The 21,274-nt window shown below is 34.6% G+C and overlaps 2 protein-coding genes across 2 annotated transcripts in view; one reads left to right on the forward strand and one right to left on the reverse strand.

The window, feature by feature from the left end:
* The window catches only part of LOC137083179 (uncharacterized), a 172,377-nt gene that overhangs the window by 33,720 nt on the left and 117,383 nt on the right, over positions 1-21,274 (reverse strand). The window lies entirely within an intron of this gene.
* smchd1 (structural maintenance of chromosomes flexible hinge domain containing 1) overlaps positions 1-21,274 on the forward strand; it is a 106,162-nt gene that overhangs the window by 18,719 nt on the left and 66,169 nt on the right. The window contains exons 11-20 of the mRNA XM_067422933.1: positions 1,712-1,829; positions 5,606-5,786; positions 5,876-5,947; positions 7,797-7,919; positions 8,379-8,492; positions 12,426-12,532; positions 15,525-15,607; positions 15,793-15,900; positions 17,116-17,193; positions 17,709-17,828. Coding sequence (XP_067279034.1) covers positions 1,712-1,829; positions 5,606-5,786; positions 5,876-5,947; positions 7,797-7,919; positions 8,379-8,492; positions 12,426-12,532; positions 15,525-15,607; positions 15,793-15,900; positions 17,116-17,193; positions 17,709-17,828 — 1,104 coding nt within the window. The remainder of the gene's footprint in view (positions 1-1,711; positions 1,830-5,605; positions 5,787-5,875; positions 5,948-7,796; positions 7,920-8,378; positions 8,493-12,425; positions 12,533-15,524; positions 15,608-15,792; positions 15,901-17,115; positions 17,194-17,708; positions 17,829-21,274) is intronic.

Genomic DNA, 21,274 nt, shown 5'->3' on the forward strand with positions numbered 1-21,274 from the left:
ATTCAAGTCTCTGCCTCCCCCACGCCCTCATTTTACACCATGGACACACGGAAGACGGCAAAGAAGCGAAACTTCTTGACGTGGAGATTGGGCGCGCCTCAATCATCTCACTAGTCCACTAGTTAGGGCACTGACTAGGACATAAGTCAATGGGCTGACTCCCTGATCAGTGCCCTGACTACTGAACTAGGGAGATGATTGAGATGCGCCCATCATGACCATCACCAGGGAAGTGGAAAAAAGCGAAATTGTTTTATTTGTGAGTTTAAAGTGTGGGATTAAAGCCAACCACAAAAACAAACAAATATGGTTGAGGAAGCGCACTCCAGCAGTTTAAAGCTGTTTGGATGATAAATTACCTATCACAGTGCATTATTTTACAGCACGTTTTGCATTTAATTTCTTATCACGGCACATGTATTGAGGTGTACGATATGATGATGTGATGTGGAGTAGCCTACCATTCATTCACATTAATAATTACATGACAATTTGTAAGATTCTTATTATTATGATTTTTATTATTAAGGACGCGTATTGTTATTTAGAAAAAGAATGTCGTTATTATTTATTTTATTAATATTTAAAAGAAGAAGAATGTAATTATTATTATTTTGTCAGTCTGAATTATTCAGTCCCAGTCCGTGCACAGCTGCCGCACAGGCTCGCAACTGGAGGAATACATGCCTCAAATGCTTTGGTAGCCTATAGTCACACAAATTAAACATTGAAGTCTACGTTGCACAAAAATAAACAATGAAGTTTATAATTACAATGTTGTTGTTGTTTTTTACAGTGGGTCATAATATAGCATATATTTGTCAGTGCGTTTTGTGGTGTTAGGAATAGTTTTTTTGTGCATTTTCGCACTAACTCAAACGTGCGCACACCACCTCCTGAGCTGGCGTAGGATTTGAGCGTGCCGTACGCCAACGTCCATATTGATAAATCTCAAAGTCACCGTGGGTTTGGGTGTACGCAAGGTGTACGCTGGAAATTTGGTGTACGCACTTTTGATTAATGAGGGGCCACTAAGTGCATTGTATCAAATTATTAATTACAGTGTTAGTACATAGTAGTTAAGGCCACCTAATTTAAAGTGTCCCCTATTTTTGCTGCGCTGCTGACGCTCAATTAAAGTGAAAGCACACTTTTGATGGACAAAATAAATATGATTTCACACAAAAAGTGCTTAATGCACGCAAGAAGCACGTGTAGTGTGTTTTAACAATAACTGGAGTATGTCATTAAAGAAAACAAAGAATAAAAAATATCTGTACAAGATTTACCTTTAAACTTGTTTTAATTATTTAGTTGGGTGAAAGTATGGTTATGATTATAAAAAGTAAAGTAAACGAGCCAGAAAATATAATAAACTTTCTTTTAGTTTAGTATGTAATACTCAGACAGCTATAGGCTCTTGCATTGTGGGAGCCGCTGCTGTGACCTTGTACACACGCTTCCAGTGTAAATACTTTGGCGCGTCTGCAGCTGCAGTGACGTTGTAGTTACGCTGAAGCGCTGCTCACGCTTGTGGTGTGAAACAGCCTTAATGCTTACTTAAAAAAATGACAGCAGTAATGCAGTCCATTCCACACTAATGGCAGTGATGAAAGATGCTATAATTATAGCTGATTCCAGTTTGACTGCTGAGATGGTGTGTATGCCAATATATATTTTTTCTATACATGTCTGTGTGGTTGTATTTTAGGCCCTTCAGAGGATGAAGATGAAGATTGTGTAGTTTTGAATCCCGAAGGCCGTGGCAAACGACCGCTCTTTGAGTGCTTCTGGAATGGGCGACTCATTCCCTACACCTCTGTCTCGGAGTATGTTTTTCCCTCCTTGTTCTTAATACTTAAATTCAATGGTTGCAATGAACTTTTAAAATTACATATTTAACTTTTATATTTCTAGAGTGTTTTTTTTATTTCCCATTTTACTTGTAGAAAATAACCCTTAATCATTATCCACATCTGAATATAAGACATTTTATAAGGCATTTTTCTCTTTGGCCTGGAACTGGTCAAATGTGCATGAAAAAAATAAAATATTTTATATATATATATATATATATATATATATATATATACATGGCATATATATACATACATATATATATATATATAATAATTAAGGATTATGTATAACTGAAGAATACAAATAGAAATGTTATTTTAAATATGTAATGTATGTTCACAACATTGCTGTTTTTACCCTAGTTTTGATCAATAAATGTAGGTTTGATGAGAAAAAGAGACTTGTGGATGAAGGGGCACTTATTGGTGGGCTTTTGGAGTAATCGGGAAATCTGAATATTCATACAGGACACATTCTTAATTTCAAAAATGGTTAGATGGAGTGGAATGTACCAACAGAGTAGGGGTGTCCTTGTTTTATTTTTATTTTTAACTTAATATCAGGGGTGGTAAGTACTCAAGTAAAAATACTTTGATACTTTACTTAAGTATTTTTTTCGGGGATCTGTACTTTACTTGAGTATATTTTATTTGCATCTACTTTTACTCTTACTCCACTACAATATTAAAGGCAAAGTGTACTTTTTACTCCAATACATTTCCCCATGCCCACTCCAAGTATTAAGTATTTATACACTTGATTTCCAAACCGGTCTGGTCGGTCATGGATGATCCAGTCGGGTATAGACTTGGAAAAGCTGACAAGTCAGGTTTGCCACACTAACTTTAGCTCAGTGTTTCCCCAACTTTTTTATTTTGCGGCACACTATTTACTATGAAAACATCAGTAACATTTTACAATACAGGTGCACTATTATAATTCATGCCTAACTAAAGCACAGATAATCATGAGTTAATGTATTACTAATGAAGAACTAAACCATTTATTAATGATTAATGCCTCAGCAACTAATGAACATTCTCTATGATTAATAGATTAAGTAATATATGAATTGCTATTAATTAAATGACATCATTAATTCCCTAATAACATATTACATTAACTAATAATGTAAATTCATGTATTCAAAGCCATGCATTCCGGCTCTCAGTTGTCTGTTTAATTAATCATTAATCATAACAATTGGCAAAATTATATCATAACTTTTTTGTTGAGGCACATGACTATTAACTAATTGTTACGTAATATGTCATTGTGGTTATGGCTTTTGAATTAATTTTGAATTAGTTAATAGTATCTTGCTCCTCATCTGTTTTATGGAGCTAATGTTATGGAACATGTCTATTTTAAGTTTAACCCCTATACTGCGTTAAGGTGCTTCATTGTCTCCTATTAATTGCAAATCTAACAAATTCTTAATTGCAGTATCTAATCTTAACATTTGTTCAATTAAAGCGTTGCATATCAGTCCCAAAAGATTTTATCTGCTTATTGATATTTACAGTTAATTTGAATATTTACTTTTTACTTTCGGTACTTGAGTACCTTTTAAATCTGATACTTTTGTACTTTTACTCAAGTGATGTTTGAATGGAGGACTTTCTACTTTTACTGGAGTATTTTTTTATTTAGGTATATATACTTTCACTCGAGTATAACTTTTGAGTACTTTTACCACCTCTGCTTAATATGCAATTTTTGTACATAGACCAATAATTAAAATAAAATATAGCTGCTAGCAGCAATTGCGGGGCCAAGCCCATTATGGCTCTTTTTGGCTTTTTAGGACTTTTGATATTATTAGGAAACTTTTGAACATTGCCCAATTCACATGCTTAAACAACATAACTTAACTTAACTTGCTACACATTGAATTTGACCAATCAATCTTCAAAGCTTTAGCCTGTTGCTTTAAACAGCAGACCACTCATACTTTGGTTTGTTTAATTTTATAAAGGCTTGAGATTTCGAAGGCAGAACTGCAGCTTTTGCCACTAAATGACAGCATTACACACAATTTTATAAAGCTGTCCCCCATGGGACTCGAACCCATAACCTCACAATCCAGTGTCTGACGCTCATCTCATTGCGCCACAGGGAAGACATGCGTTCATTGACATGCCATAGGTCCATAGTTAAAATTAGAAATTAACTCAAAATTAAGATTTTTGGATTTAATGAACAACATTATATATTTTTTTGTGAAAAATTGGTTGAAATCATTCTTAGATGTAATTAATGTCTGGAACGGAAGAACATTTTTGCAAATAACCATTTAGAATGCTAAGCTAATTAGCATAAAGACACAAACACAGGCAAGTTCAACTTCAGAGGTGGATTTCTCCGGAACGGTAGCGAATATCAAAAATCTGTTCAGTCATTTCTGTGCGGCTCACTCCATATTTAATGTGAGCCAATTTTGAACAAAATTGGACAAAATTTGAAGGAGGAGTAGCGAAAAAACTGTTTTTCACTTGTTTCAATATGGCACACAGTCACATGTTTGGAAAATGACAAATGAGACATCGTCGAAATCTGCAAAACCCAGAGAACAAAATGACATAAATTATATAGAATATAGATAATGTTTTCAAAAGTTATAAACGTTTTAGCAAAAAATCGTATATCTCTGGAACACTAGGTGGCGCTATTCTGAAACTTCTCATGTACATTCGGGACATGATGACGGTCATGCATACCAAATTGTGTGCAGATATGTCAAATATTATAAAAGATATCACTTTTTATGACAAAATTCAAAATGGCGGTCACGTGGTTCATCCGATCCTAACATATCTTATATCACAAGATTCAGCATGACACGAGGAATCCATAGACACCAATATTATGATTTTCTGACAAACCGTTCGGATGTTATGGGTAAAAATAGCCTTTTTTCATATCTCATGACCCCTAGGTGGCGCTGTTCCCAACTTTGGCATGGATCCTCAGATCATGGGTCTGATGAAGCATACCAATTTTTGTTTTGATTGGTCAAAGTTTGGCCGAGATACAGCCTCAGAACCAATTTTGGGTCAACCTCGTTAACTTCGAGACATCATAACTTTTTTTTTTTCCAAGGGTCCAAAAAATTCTGTTCAGTCATTTCTGTGCGGCTCAGTCCAAATATTCTCTCTGCCAAGTTTGGACAGAATTAGACAAATTTTGAAGGAGGAGTAGCGAAAAAACTGAATACTGTACTTTTTAAGATGGCCATTACTGTAATGGGCGGAGTCTTAATGTAAGATATTAAATTTGATCAGCATGATGAGAGGAATCAGGTGTACTAAGTGGCATTTTTCTACCTCAAAGGGTTCAAAAGTTATAACAGTTTCAATATTGAATTTTTGGACTGGTGGTGGCGCTATGGAGTTGGTCTTAGAGACTCCAAATTTGGTCCATTTACTATTGATGACTATCTCTACAAGTGTGCCAAATTTCATCATTTTCCTACTTACGGTTCATAGGGCTGCCATTGACTCCCATAGGGGAGGAAGAATAATAATAATAATATAGGAAACTAACAGATACAATAGGGGCTACAGCCCTTTCAGGGCTTGGCCCCTAATTATTGGCATACAAGAACGCATTCTTTAAAAAAAAGTCTATGATATCAAAAATGCTTGAAAAAAAGCTTAAATCAGAATGATAACACAATGTTTAAAAAAATATATATATTTTTCCGTTTTCCTTCACATAACATGATTATTTGTATGTGTGTTAGGTTTGAGTGGTGTAAAAGGCCTAAGAAAGGTGCAGTGCCGTTTGAGTGTTATAACCGGATTTCAGGAGTTCTCTTTGCCAATGACCGATTCCAAGTCAGCACCAACAAACTTACCTTCATGGACCTGGAGCTACAACTCAATGACAAAGAGACCATTTTTACCAGAGTGCACAATGGCCAGGTACAGAAACGCACCCCTGAGCTTTGAAAGACACATGTTTTAACACCGCTTCAAAGCCCTTTACACACATTTTGTACTATTTTATCTAGGAGCAGCGAGTGAAGATTCAGAGGGAGTTTACTGCCTGGCTAAAAGAATGTCATGAGCGCTTTGATAAGCAGGTATGTGTCTGCTAGTGTGAGGCCTAGTATGCAAAGAAAAATGCAGATGTGCCGGCACAGTCAGTGTGTTATGTGAGGTTCCATTTAACATGCTAAACACATGCTTTTGTATTACTGTGACTAGACATATGACAGTTCTGCCCTCAGTCGATTAAAAAAAAAAAAAAAACGAATCTAATTTTTTTTATTTGTTATTAAAACTGCATTTTATCTGTGTTTTTAATATTTTTAAAGTGTAATTTCACAGTCACTCAAAATTAATGTAGAAACTACTTCAAAATTGTATATTTTAAATATTTGTTATTATAGCCTCTTTTAATGAATGAAGTCCAGTATCACTGATACTAATACAGCTGTTATGTCAATATGAAATATACAGAAATTGAATGAAGTTATAAACAGGCTGCACTGCATAAATAATACATTTAATGTAGATAAACCTTATTAAAGCTAATTTTCTGTTACCTTTGTTCTTTGATTAACATGAATGACAGACAGCATTAGTGCTGCTTTTACTTAATGATCTGCCGCTGCCGAATGTGATGTGGATCTGACGTGCTGTCACGCGCATCTAATTTTCTCACAACTCTTTAAGCTCTTTTATAAGAGATTAATTAACTAATTAAAGACTCAACAAAACAGCCATTTTTACATACTATGGTGTTATTATTCATTCAAACACAAAATAGAACTTGATTGTGGCACACTGTCTGTGCGCACACTCCTGCCGCATGTCTTTCTGTGTGTGTGTTTTGACATTTACAGACACCATGCTCTCTTGGTCTTGTCTTGTGCTTGAATGGTTTAAAAGCATTTACATGAACAAGAGCTAGCCCAAGGAAGGACAGAAAAATTGGTTACTACTTTAATTGTGTTCTGACGCTTTATATACATTTTGCAGCAAAACATTTTTTTGTATATAACAATTATTGCTAAAGCTTTTATTATGGTATATTGTATTATCGCAGCAATTAATTAAGTTACCAAAAAGTGTCGTCCTTTTAAAGGGGCCCTGTTATGCCTTTCAACTTTTTCATCATTAGTTAGTTTGTAGTGTTGCTGTTTGAGCATAAAAAGTCCACTCCAACAGAAAAATTTGATTAGTTTTCCGACAAATGTCATGATTAAATGGTGGATAACATTTTGTCTATAATGTATGAGAAAATGACAACAACAAAAAACTACCACACTGAAACATCCTGTGAAATCCTTGCTTGCGAAGTCTGTGAATTAAATCCTTTATGCACAATCCTCTTGTTTGTTAACACTTGAATTGAGACAGGACATTTCACAAACACACATTAAGTGGTGCCACAACACACTGTGCCAGCTTACCAATCACAGCACATTTCGGAAGGAGGGGCTTCATCAAAATCGCCGTGTTCAAGCTAGACTGGGGGGGTTCTGTAAATAAAATATGTGAAAAATTGAGTCAAGCATGAAAACATACACCCCAATATAGTTCAAATCTTAATTTTGATTTTGGGTTTTTAAAAGTGCATTAAGAGGACCCCTTTAACAGGTTTAATAACTTTTTTCATTTGACTTTTTCATTGTTTGTTTGTTTATAAAAACACAACTGTTCATTGTTAATTCAGATATGTTAAATTTAATATAAATAGATACAACTTTTGATTTTTAATTATGTATTAGTAAATGTTGAAATAAAAATTCATGTTAATGTTAACTAATTAATTAACTGTTATCAAATGGAAAGTGTATGTAATTCCAAAGTGTTTTCGGGCTAAAGAGAGAGTTTGCACACAAAAAAAAAGTTTGTGTCACAGTATTGTTTTGTCCTCACATTTAGATGGCAACAATTGATTGTCTGTGTGTGTGTGTTTTGCAGGTGATGTTTCAGGGATTTCTGGGTGCAAGGACACGTGAAGATATGCCCAAACGGCTTCAGTCACCCTGGGCTCAATTCCAAGCCATTAAGTGGGACGGCAAGACTTACAAGAAAGGACAATTGGTGAGATCTAGTAGTTTTCACATTTTCTCACGGTCATAGACAGCACCAGTGTAGGGGTGTTACTTTTAAAAATCAATGTTACAGTGTTCAACTACTTCCTAAAAAGTAACATTATGCTGTGTTACTTTTAGGGCTAGGGTGAAAAATACTTTCTGTGATGTGAATTCAAGAATAATTCCATGTTGTTTTAAATTAATTTTAATTTATTTCACAAAGGGAGATTGTTCAGCAATTTAAAATGTTGTGTAATTTTTCGTTATGATTGTTTGCTATGAAGTGAAAGAGTCGCGGTTTTGTAAGAGATTATACTGTATACGTGTGTAATTAGTATCTTTTAGGGGTGTCAATAAATGATGAATAACCTGAAAATATGTATATAAGTTAGGTCATTTTGTGAAATTTTATGAGTCAGATGTTGTATTTCTAGTGTTCTCAATGGTTTTTCTTTTACATTTTCAGGTGAAATCAGTGAAAACACAGCCCATCTTATTTGGCTCTATAGTTCAGTTCTTGCTTTACGGAGACCATGAAGGTGATGTGTATGCCACTGGAGGACACGTCGAAATTACATTGGTGAGGAAATTAATGAATTCACTTAGTAGTAGCCTGACAAGCCAGACCCACATCAAGATGTTGGGTCTGGGACGACACCATTGTAGGGCTGGGCGATGTGGCCCAAAAAATTATCACAATATAATTTTTCACATCAGTCGATATCGATAAATATCTCACTAAATGTAAAATCTTGATTTCTTTACAGTATAAAGGCATATTTTTGCTCCTGAGTGAAAGATGCAGTAAACAGGTTTTAAACTATCCTTTATTGTCAAAACATGACAAACACTTCCCAAACAGGTGAACAATTTATTAAAACTGAGGTAGATTTATATACTACTAATAAAAGCAATATTAATGGAGTAGAATTTTATTAATATAAATAGAATATATACAATAAATATCCATAGTAAAATCTAGAACTGAAATATAACATTTGGCTCTGCTGACTGCATATGCAAAGTCAAAGTGTTTTAAATATAATGTTTGTCAATAAACAAAAATATAATAATAACTTTCTGGTCAGCATGCCAAACCTTATAAATAAATTACATTGACAATATAAATAAAATGTATAAATAAAAGAAAAATCTTAACTGTGGTCAGCATTTTTTTTACTCTACACCAGGGCTGTCCAAACTCGGTCCTGGAGGGCCGCTGTCCTGCAGAGTTTAGCTCCAACTTGCCTCAACACACCTGTTGGAAGTTTCTAGTATGCCTAGATAGACCCTGATTAGCTGGTTCAGCTGTTTCATTGGGGTTGGAGCTAAACTCTGCAGGACAGTGGCCCCCCAGGAGCAGGATGGGACACCCCTGCTCTACACTATATATCAATAATATAATTATATATACTTCATTGTAAAAGTAGTAAAACACTAAAAATGTAAACGGGCAAAAAATGTGCTTTACGTTTAGAAACATTTTGATTTCCCCCCTCACTTGCCTCACTTGCTGTTCTGTTTATGACGCGCCAGAGCGTCAAAAGTTACGGCTTGCAATTGCTCCGAGTATTGGCATATGTGATACTGACCTTGTACAAAAGTCCAATAGACAAGCTGATATTAAGTAACAAAGTTTTAGCCACAACACTGTCTATTTCGTGAAAATCAAAGCCACACCAGAACTGATTCACATCTCCAAGCGATTCGATTTAAATTAATCTGTGTTTTGAACTATTGTCTGAATGACTTCCCGCATCCTACTGGGGGTTTCATTTTCATATTTATACTTTGCATGGACTTTTTATTTAAAATATTAAGCTTTTAAAGTTTAATTTGTACATTATTTCTAAATTCAAAAACTTACATGTAAAACATTCATAAAACATTATTTACCCAAATGTGTCTAAATCCCACTTCAGAAAGAGCTTCTGTGCCACTTCTACAGTGCAAAGACGGATCTTTTTATGCATATCTCATTTGATTGGAAACAGTCTGATTGTGTCTAATTGTTTTACTGAATTTATTGTTTAAATTAACATTTTAAAAACAACTTTTCTATTTTAATTTAAGAAATTGACAGATAATGCATACATTTAATACGATTAGAAAACATTGCTCTTATAATGGTTAAAATGCCCCTGGACATTAATTAAAAGGGACCCTGTAATGGGAAAGTTATAAATGGAATGTTTGATGAATTAGAAAGTGCTCCTAAATTTTTGACTATGCTCCTAAATGTTTTTTATTTGGAGCACAAGTGCTCCATAAGAAAAAAAGTTAGTGTAGGGCCCTGTGATTTATAGTTTGGTAACGTTAGCTTGTAAGTCACCCACTATAACTAACAAGGTGATAAGCTAATGCGTGAATGTAGTTAATGTAGATTTACCGCTGTGTTGGGCTCAATGTTATATGGAAGAACTTCGAAGAACCGTGATAATTTAATAATTATATTCCGTGTGGTGAACCTATGATTAGCAGTGCACGTACATCGCTCTATATGTGGAAGAGCCAAAATATCTCGAAACCACTGAAGTTGAGTGAACTTTCTTGTCAACGATATGTGTCCTCCGAGTTGGTCTTGAGGACTCGATGTCTTCACTATCGTTCATTTTTTCTCGCTCCACTTCACTCCAATCATCCAAGCCTGTCAGCCACTGTGACTGTAAACAACACTTCATGCGGCAAACAGAAGCTACGTCTGCAAAACTACGTATATCTGCTTATATCGAGAATATATCGAGCTGTTATCGTTTTATTGAGGATTTTTTTTTTGTCTTTAGCCCAGGCAACACTCAGTTGACGCTGTCTGTTGTTCAAGAGTGGCTTGACACAAGGAATGCGACAGCTGAAACCCATGTCTTGTATACACCTGTGCGCAGTGGTTCTTCAAGCACTGACTCCAGCTGCAATCCACTTTTTGTGAATCTCCCCCACATTTTTGAATTGTTTTTTTTTTCACAATCCTCTCCAGGGTGTGGTTATCCCTATTGCTTGTGCACTTTTTTTCTACCACATCTTTTCCTTCCCTTCGCCTCTCTATTAATATGCTTGGACACAGAGCTCTGTGAAAAGCCAGCTTCTATTGCAATGACCTTTTGTGTCTTGCCCTTCTTGTGCAATAGTCAATGGTCGCCTTTTGGACAACTGTCAAGTCAGCACTCTTCCCCATGATTGTGTAGTCTACAAAACTAGACTGAGACCATTTAAAGGCCTTTGCAGGTGTTTTGAGTTATTTAGTTGATTAGAGTGTGACTCCAGGTGTCTTCAAAAATTGAACCTTTTCACAATATACAATTATTCTGATATACTAAATTAGGGATTTTCTTTAGTTGTCAATTATAATTATCAAAATGAAAATAAATAAACATTTGAAATATATCAGTCTGTTTGTAATGAATGAATATAATATACAAGTTATACATTTTGAATGGAATTAGTGAAATAAAACAACTTTTTGATGATATTCTAATTATATGACCAGCACCTGTACACAATGTGATTGGTCTGACTAGAGTTTGGTTTTTCATGTTCGCAATCCAACAGAGTTGCTAGACGACCCTGGCTCCAAATTACATTTGTTGCCGCTGGGGTGTCTAGATTTCTAGGCTAATTTAGGAGTATTTTGCCAGTCATCCATTCAAAGCAAAACATGCTTTTCTTATTTAGTATTTTTGTCTCGTTTCCAGTCTAAATATTTTAAATCATGATTTTTACCCCCAGAATACTATAAATATCTTAAGTCATTTTACTTATCTAGTAAAAGCATCTTGATTTAAGATTTTTTGTTTTAAATATATATTTGTACTCGAACAAGACAAAAATACTAAGTAAGAAAAGCCTATTTTGCAGTGTACACCCTCATGCCCCCCTCCAAAGCTGTATTTTTTTTCCTTTCCTTGGACCACAAAAACAGATGTTAGGCAGAATCTCTAATTGGTAAAAGGATAATTGTAACTCCAGCGGTGACAAACTACTATGTATTAATCCTCAGGAGGGAATTGAGATTTCATTGGGCCATCATTTTGATTCGTCTGTTCAATGCTTGTCATATCCAGAACGTTGGCTTTGAACGGGAACTTGTAAAAGGTTGACAAGTGTTTTTTTTTTGTTAACCTTTATTCTTAGATCTTTCAATCAGTGTTTTAATAATATTTTTTGTATTAAAAGACATGCTGGAAGGCCTAGACAATATTGCAATTCTAGTTAATTTTGTTTTTATTTTGTTCCAAATTAAATAGATGTATAAATATTAGGGCTGTCAATTGATTAAAATATTTAATCACATGATAGTCATGAGTTAACTTGCGATTAATCACACATTTTTATAGGTTGTAAATTTACCTTACATTAATATTTTTCAAGTTTGTAATACTCTAATCAACATGGGTATGGACAAATATGCATGGTTTATGTAAATGTACGTTTATTATTAGTGAAACCATACTCAGAGCATGAAGACTAGAAGACTGGCTTTTTGCATTGTATAAGTCTCTTTGATGTGTTTCTTTAGGAACCAAAGGAGTTGTATAATGAGCAAAGAATCATTCCCATCTTTAAGATTGATAGACAGGCCACCACCACAGCCATCAAGGAAAACATTGAGAATGAGCTTGCAAAGTAAGACCAGCTTTTATTTCACCTTAAGAATTATATTTTTATAAGTTATATATTGTTTTTCATAGTTTTTACTTCCAAAAGCGATCAATTTGACAGGTTTATATATATATATATATATATATATATATATATATATATATATATATATATATATATATATATATATATATATATATATATATATATATATAATATATATAATGTTTATATAAAGGGCAACAATGTTTAGTCGGGATTAATCACATGAGTTTTCTGTGATAAATCACAATTAATCATAGTATGCGCAAAATTCAATCATGTATATAAAAGTAGTGTATTGCATACTTTTATTTTAAGTGTTGCTATATGAACAGAAGTGCAATAACATATGGTTTGCAAACACTTTAAACAAATAAGGTGCTTTTTACAGCAATATTTCTTGTAAATGTCAACTCAAACATTTATTTAAACAAATTAAATATAAAGCCAAAACTATTTGCCACTGCCAGGGCATTAACGTTTGGTTTGGTTTGGTATTTTAAAAAAAAAACAGGTTATGCCTGCCTCAATCATAACATTATAACGTTTTGGTGCACGCTGGGCAGTCACAAATTTCACAATTTTATTTGATATTGATTAACTTCGGGCCAATCAGGTAGAGTACATAGCAAATTGTATGTACTGTACAATGTGTGTTGGGGGGGGGGGGGTATACGTGTATTGATTCTGAAGTAATATTCTCCTCAGTGTTCTATCAGCTTTAACATAGGCCTTCTTGAATCTGGATATTTGTGATATTCACCCCAGGGTGTTATTTAATTTTATGAAGGCCATTTTTTAAAATCTTATTTAAGGTGAACTATGTAGTATTTTTGCAGTAAAATATCCAAAAACCACTAGGCTGGTGTTATATATTTTGTTCAGTTGAGTACCTACAATATCCCAGAAGTTTCCAACTATTTGTAAATTGTGAGAAAATTGCTATTTTAACTAAGGTCAGGGACGTTTCAGCATTGCATTTGAGGGAGTCGCCTGTCAATTGCGTCATATCTGCGTTACCCTCGGTTTCGGCTTTTATTTCACAGGAGCGCTTTACTCTTAGCAGTGTGAACAAGTGAACGCACAGAGTAAAGTCATAACATCGTTTTGAACACACTTAAATGTATCTAATATGATAAACAGAGCTACATTACCTCATAATCATAACCGGAAGAGCGGATATGTGCAGGCGCCTGGCGAATGTGTCCCGTCCCGTCATAATAAAAGTCCCGGTGTTCGCGAGGCGGGTATTTGTTTAACAATCGCTCCAGCAGCTGTGCTCAGGTCCATAACACTCGGTCCTGCTCTGCTTTAGACTACAGTAACGTTAATAACCGCATGCATGAACATGATTTCTGCCCGAGTCCTATTTTCCACCGGCTGTGATGAGAAGACCACATCTCCCAAGATGCTGCGCTCACACTTTGCGTCATCAAACTACGATTTGTTTTGAATAGGCGCCCTCCAGTGGACGAAAGCTGCATAGTGCACCTTTAAATGTATGTACCATCTTTCATGTTAAATTCTTACGTTTGATTAATAAATTCAGTTATAATAGTAAATACACTATAGCGCTGTTACCAATCAAATTAAATAATTTGAACTGCAATAAATAATGTTATAACTAAGATTGATGTTCTAAATAAAAACATGCAATCATACTTTTAAACATGAAACTAAACTGCCAATAGGGGGCAGCAAGTGATCATCTTAATGAGTGAGTCATCGAGTCGTTCATTCAAATGATTCATTCAAAACGCTGAATCATTCAGGAACAAAACACGGTGCTAAGTGTTGCTTTCCTTTGGAACTATTTTCATCAGTGAAATTACAGACAATTAAACAAAAAAAGTTGTTTGGGTCTAAAAATGTAAGTAACTTAATATTAATTAGGCTACTTGTTTATTGAACTAGCCTACACCATTCATGCTACTCAATTCACGATTGTAAAGTCGACTTGTTTTATTAACAATATCATAAATCATAAATATCAACAACTACAAAAAACTCAGTTTTACCCCAGTATGTTTCTTCTGTGAGTTTATATGGCTGCTCACTTGTTTTGATTTCTCCACGAATGTCTCTCACAAAGAGACAGGCAGCGCGAGCCTCAACGCGACAGAGGCAGAGATGCACTCCACTATCAATGTTTACATTGAATATAATAAAAACAACAAAAAAATCTGATTCCTTTTGCTCTATACTCGCGTTTTCCTCAGTTAACTCCAGTCACGCAGCAGCTCTTCTGCCACTCAGCCCCAGCTGAGGGGGCGTGTTCCGGCGGGAAAGTGACGTTGATCCATTCCCTCTATTGAAATGCTGGTATTTTGTGTGTGTGTGCCGAACTGTGCTGCGATTCACACGAACAATGTGAGTAACACTGACTCGGGCGCGCTCTTGTTCAGAAAAGTGACCTGTGCTTTCGTTTAAGCCGATTGTAATGTATTTAGTTCAATAAAACACATGTACTGTAAGTGGTAATGGTGCTAATGATTTACCTCGGATATGAGCGAGAGTGAGCTTCAGTGCATCGTGCTTAGACTGCAGAGAATGTGCTCGGTGTAAAAACACACTTTCCTTTTGACCTGGAGTCTAATAAAGTTTGCTGTTGAATCCTTTACGTTTATGACTGCTCTCACTTTTTTTCCAACTACGGGCTGCGCCACGGATCAAACAGAATTCTGTCTGGATTGAAGACACCAGTGAAAAATGTGTGCTGAACTGTCTTCCTTTCTCCACTCCTGTTCATTTATTTTGAATGCCAGAGGAAGACATTATCTGAACATATTTTATGCCAAGCCATGTTATTTTTTTTTCACGTTATTAATTTGATGTGCACCTGTTTTGTTAGTAGATCAGCCATGTTATCAGCGGCTCTGCTTGTTTGTGACTTTTTTTGCTGCTCTTGTTAGATTGCCCTTTTTTGTAAATCTTGCCCTTTGTGTGTGATTTAATTACTTTTACTTGTTATCAGACTTCCAGACCGGTTGAGGGTTACATGGCCTGAGGGAAACGCATGGGTTGAGAATGATGTTCGTCCAGCTGGGACACCTATGGGTAAACAAACTCACACATATACAAACTTACAGTATATAGATTAGCCAAAGGTATTAACTCACACATTTATAAATAGTATAATAAGCTTTATGTGACTTTATAAAACTCAAAATTAACTCAAAAGCCCATGTCCTTATCTTTTACCATGAGCACTAAGATTTTAGTATAAATTTGTTCTTGTCCAGGTCCGATTAAAGTGGAGGTATTGAACAAAAATGGAGAGTCGATGTCTCGACTGCCTATGGCTGGCAATTCTAAGAAACTGTGGATTGACCTGAAAGTCATCTGGCACTGTGAGTCACATTTATTTATTTTTTGTTATTATTTGTAGTCATGTAGTATGATAATATAGTCTTTTTTATATTTTAATAATTACAGGTCAGAATAAGTATATGGTTTCATTTTTACACAAATATATCCGCTACGATGAATGACCATGGTTTGTTGACATGCATTAAAATATTTATTAAGTTTAACACATTCTTCTTTGCTAAACATCATTTATATGTAATAAGAATAAGATGCTAATTGTTATTTATACAGTGATGCTTTCATTCAGTGTCACGGATGATACTGTGGTGTAAGTTGCTCATGAATGACGAAACAGAGTGTTTGTGTTTCAGACCGTGCGTAAACTAGTAAGCCAGTTATGTCTTAATTTAAGAATGAGTTGAGGATAAATCTGATGTGTATCATGTCAAATCAATGTGATTTTCTGGATTCTTTTTTTTCTGGCCTCTCATAGTTGAAGTGTACCGGCCTGAATTACAGGCCTCTCTCATCTTTTTTTAACTAGGAGAACTTTCACAATTGGTGGCTGACTAAATACTTTTTTGCCCCATTGTATATTGAATCTGTGCATGAGGTTTTAAACAACAGCAGGTATTTCTAGACTGCTGTCACTGTCATTGTTAATCAAACAACAAAGCACAGCTTTAACAAAGATTAATCTCTATTATCTCTATTAATCTATATAAGAAAATGATTCTACAGTTAGTAGTTACCTTACTTTATTTTTTAACTTTGTTATATCGTATTTATCTATGCTTGTAATTGGTGTATTTGTTCTTTTTACTGTCTCCTTTTTACTGTCTGTTCGTTTGCCTTTAATAATGTTTTAACTTTATTAGTAAGGGTTTTAGTTTTTTGCAGTGGTATCGAAGTACTTCAAGTGAGCTTTAAGTAATAAATAAAAATCAAAGTTACCCCACTCCCAAAATTAAATATGAGCCTCTTATGCATCCACTGAGAAGACAACTCAACTTATGACAATACAGGAAGTCCTTAAAACAAAATCATCCAGGTTCATCTTCATTATCTCACAGCGCGGCTGCAGAATGCAGCTTATTTGAGCACATTAAAAACACATTAAAAAAAGCTACTTTAAGACTGCATCATTATATCTTATTTAAATCCAGTGAAACGTACATTGTTATTATACTTCTGTAATGGTCATGTAGAGTATAATAGAGTATTTTAATGGGCTTGTATCCTCTTCTTCCTTTTAGCTCCTAAAGGAGATGTCCAGACGAACTCACACATTGGTGTGCATTCAACCAAATGGGAATTCTGGTTCAAGACCATGGGTAAAAATCAATACATCATCACACGTTCTAATTCATATTCATCTTTTTCGGTCATGTGGCTATTCCCACTTCTCTGCTATATTTATCACCATTAGCAGGGCAAAGTAATGCTGGTAAATAAAAAAGCATAGGAACTGAGATGCATTGGAAAAAGTTGAATGTTTGATTTTTTTTCCACAAATAAAATCCACAAACCCTACAAAATTTAGCATTCACAGACATTTATATATCCACAGTCCATCTCCATGTGTGTGTGTGTATATATATATATATATATATATATATATACCCTCTTCGTTCGTATATATATACACACACACACACACACACACACACACACACACACACACACACACACACATATATATATATTCACTATTACTTTGGCCAGCTGACAGTCATAAATACATAAATATGGCATGCAATGTATTTGTATGTGTATGTTATTGTAATTTTATTAAGAAAGATTTAGAAATATGGCAAAAAGTGCATTAAAGGAATGTTTTCTCTTCCAGAGAATCTCAGTAAGCTTGGGATGTACACGCTGCATCTGCAGACTATTCTGAGTGACAACTCATCCAGTGAATGGGCTGGAAGAAAACTACCCAATTACACCCTCAATTTCTCAATTAAAGGTATAACACACATTGGCCCCATTTACACTTGGTTTTAAGATTGCTCCTGGGTGATATGGTGATTAGGTGAGCTCAGGTAGTAGTAATGTGCGTCAGCTGTGTTTTGAATGGGGGGGGGGGGGGACAATGTGTAAATGATGTGGTTTACTAAATTAATTTTAAATCTTTAACTTAATTTTAATATCTAAGTTATAAAATCTTTGTTATATGAGTGAAGTAGGGTTATTGTAGTTAACTAAAGTTAAAAACTATAAAACTTTTTTTGTTTCTAATAATAAATTAAACATTACCTGAAACAAATTGTATGTATATATACACACACACTAGGGATGTCAATTTTCACAAATTCCCATGATCGATCGTCGTTTAAATTAACGATCAATTAATCGATTAATCGTTAACCATAATACTAAAATACGCCTACAGCAGTGGCTTGTAGCCGACTGCATGACAGGATGTGCAAATGCTGCTCAAAACGCCATGTTCACCAAATGAATGAGAAGGATTTTTTTATCTAAACAAAGAGCTATGGGATTGTAAAACTAGTCGATGTTATTTAAAATTTAATTACAGGGTGTCCGCGGGGTTTTAAAAAGTATTAAAAAGTGATAAATCAAAATTGTCAAATTTAAGGCCATTAAAAGTGTTAAATGTGGTCTCAGAGGTATTATTTTTTTCCAAATTAGGTATTATTTGTTCAGACTATCAGGTGTCCTATTCTGATTGCAATTCTATCTGCGTTTGCGTTAGTTCGTTTAAATATGGGCTTTAGCGTATCTGGGCACATAATCAAAGATCTTTCGTCTCCGTCTCAACGTATGTTTGATGCTGACGTCATATTCAGTGGTCGTTCGGCATCATCTCAGAACACTGCGCGCTCATCAGAAGTGGCTGACTTACGTTTTATTTTAGACTTGCTTCAAGGCATATCTTCAACGACTATCCTCATGAGAGCAATCTTAAATGATTCATAGAAAGTCTAAAATGAACAAAAAGAGTTGTGAGAGAATGAGGCGCGATCCATAGACGGTATATAAACAGTGAGATCCGCGTGGCTGTCTGCTCTTAAAGGGACAGCAGCCAATAAAGCTTCCTGTCAGTAAGTTAAAGAACAAAGGGAACAGAGAAAATGACACGCTGCTCTTGACTAAATAACTTCTGTAGCTTTAATAAGGATTAACTATTTCATTTATAGTTTATGCAGTGCAGACTGCATTTAACTTTGATACCTTTATTAAATATCTGTATATTTTCTAACTGTTAAGACAGGAAGGGCAGGAGTAAACATGACATTTATTATGGGTTTATGTTAGCATTGTTTTAAGTTTACTTAAATTAAAAACTGTTATATTTTTGAAGCCTAATAATAAATGTAAAAAAAGTAGCTGTATTAATATCAGTAATACTGGCCTTCATTCATAAAAAGATGCCATTTAAACAAGTATTTAAAATATACTGTCTTTATATGTTGTTTCTACATTAATTTGATTAACAATGAAATTATTATATAAAAAAAATATATTAAAAACGTACAAAACATTTCTTTTTTATTGCGATAAATTGCAATTAATCACAGAAAATAAATTTCAACAACTTATCACAGTTATAGAAATGTAATATTTGGCTCAGGTTTTGTTGTTGGAAAAAAAACACTAAATAATTTAATTGCTGAATTACCAATTATTAATGGAAATCAAATGTGTGTGCAGTAATACTTCTCCTTAACCTTTGTGAATGTTGAGATGTGTTTTACTGTGTCTGAATGATAACTTATAACAGATTTCCTCCTGCTGTCGATTCTAAATCTATTCTTTTTTGTATGTTATATATGTCAAAATCTGTGTAAATAATAGAAAGGTCGCTGATTAACACTTGCAATTCAGTGTCGTGGTGGTTTTAAAAATATTCTGAAGGTAGTAAAAAAGGTATTAAAAAGTAGTAAATTTAACTTAAGGATTGCTGTATATACCCTGAATTAAATGACTTATTTAATAACCAAATATAACCTGTAGGCCTAATACAACACGAACGCCGCCTCAGATCTGATTATTCAGAATGTGTGGACGCTCTTCTAAGAACAACGTGCTGAAACGTCACCTAAACCCAATTAATTCAAACGATTTATTAAAATATTGTTTTCATTAATGTTATGTAATGTGACAGTCCCAATCATAGTTATTATTAGTCGCGCGTTGCTGTTTGAACTGCGCGAGCTGAAGCGGATGCGCTGAATCAACACTGGTTACTCTGAAGCTTTGCTAGCGCGTTATTTAACTCAACAAAAAGCTTACTATATGAAATTAATCAGATTTATATAAAGTTAACAAAATATTACAAATTATATATTTTCACAAAATGATGCGAATGCACAAGTGAACTTGAATTGAGTTGCTGATATTCATATTCAGAATGGGAGACGCGCTCTTCCTGGAACAACGCTCTGAACACGGCACCTAAACCCAATGACTTTACAACCATTTATTAAAACAGTGTTCTCATTTCTGTTATATAATATGACAGTCCCAATCATCTTTATTATGCATTGCTCTGTATGCGCTAAAGCCGAAGCACTAAATGAAAACTGGTAGCCATCACTGACTGAAGCCATTTGCTAGTGCGTTTTATTTCGCTAAAAGAAACGCATCCTTTATGATTGATCACATATATAACGTTACAAAATAAATGTAATATTACAAATTACTTCAGCACAAGCTGATGCGAATGCACAAGTGAACTTTAACCAAGTTACATGCGCGAGTCAGAGTGCGTGACCGAGAACCATGTTGTGCACGCGCTCTTTCTGGATCAACGCAATGAAACACACGGCAAATAAAACCAAATACTTAAAAATCACAATGTTTTATTACAATAGTGTTCTCATTACTGCTGTGTAATATGACAGTCCCACTCATAGTCATTATAAGCTGTGCATTGCTGTTGGAGCTAAATGCTGAAGCTCATCACCGCCACGCTTTTACTACCGCTCGCCTCTAACGTTAATTATTAACCAAATGCATCCTTATGAGATAAATCAGCTATAGATTTACACAAAATAAACCTGCACAAAATAAACACAATATTACAAAATTTGCACAAAACAAAAGGCTGCGAATGCACATGCAAACTTGCAGTCATGATGAAGGTGTGACTCCAGCTGTAAAATGGTCCCAAATAGAACTGGGGCACGCTCGCATCATTTTTCCTCCCGTTTCGCGTTTGAGCCGCACGCACGCGCATGACCCTGCTTAATCGATGATCGATAAGTCTTATCGATCAAATGTCTTATCGACAATTAATCGATCATCGATTAATCGTTGACATCCCTAACACACACACACACACACACACACACACACACACACACACACACACATATATATACAAATTTATATACATACATACATAAATATATATTATATATATAATTATTATTATTATTTATTTTT

The sequence above is a fragment of the Pseudorasbora parva genome, chromosome 1, assembly GCF_024679245.1.
Source record: "Pseudorasbora parva isolate DD20220531a chromosome 1, ASM2467924v1, whole genome shotgun sequence".
NCBI classification, from domain to species: domain Eukaryota; kingdom Metazoa; phylum Chordata; class Actinopteri; order Cypriniformes; family Gobionidae; genus Pseudorasbora; species Pseudorasbora parva.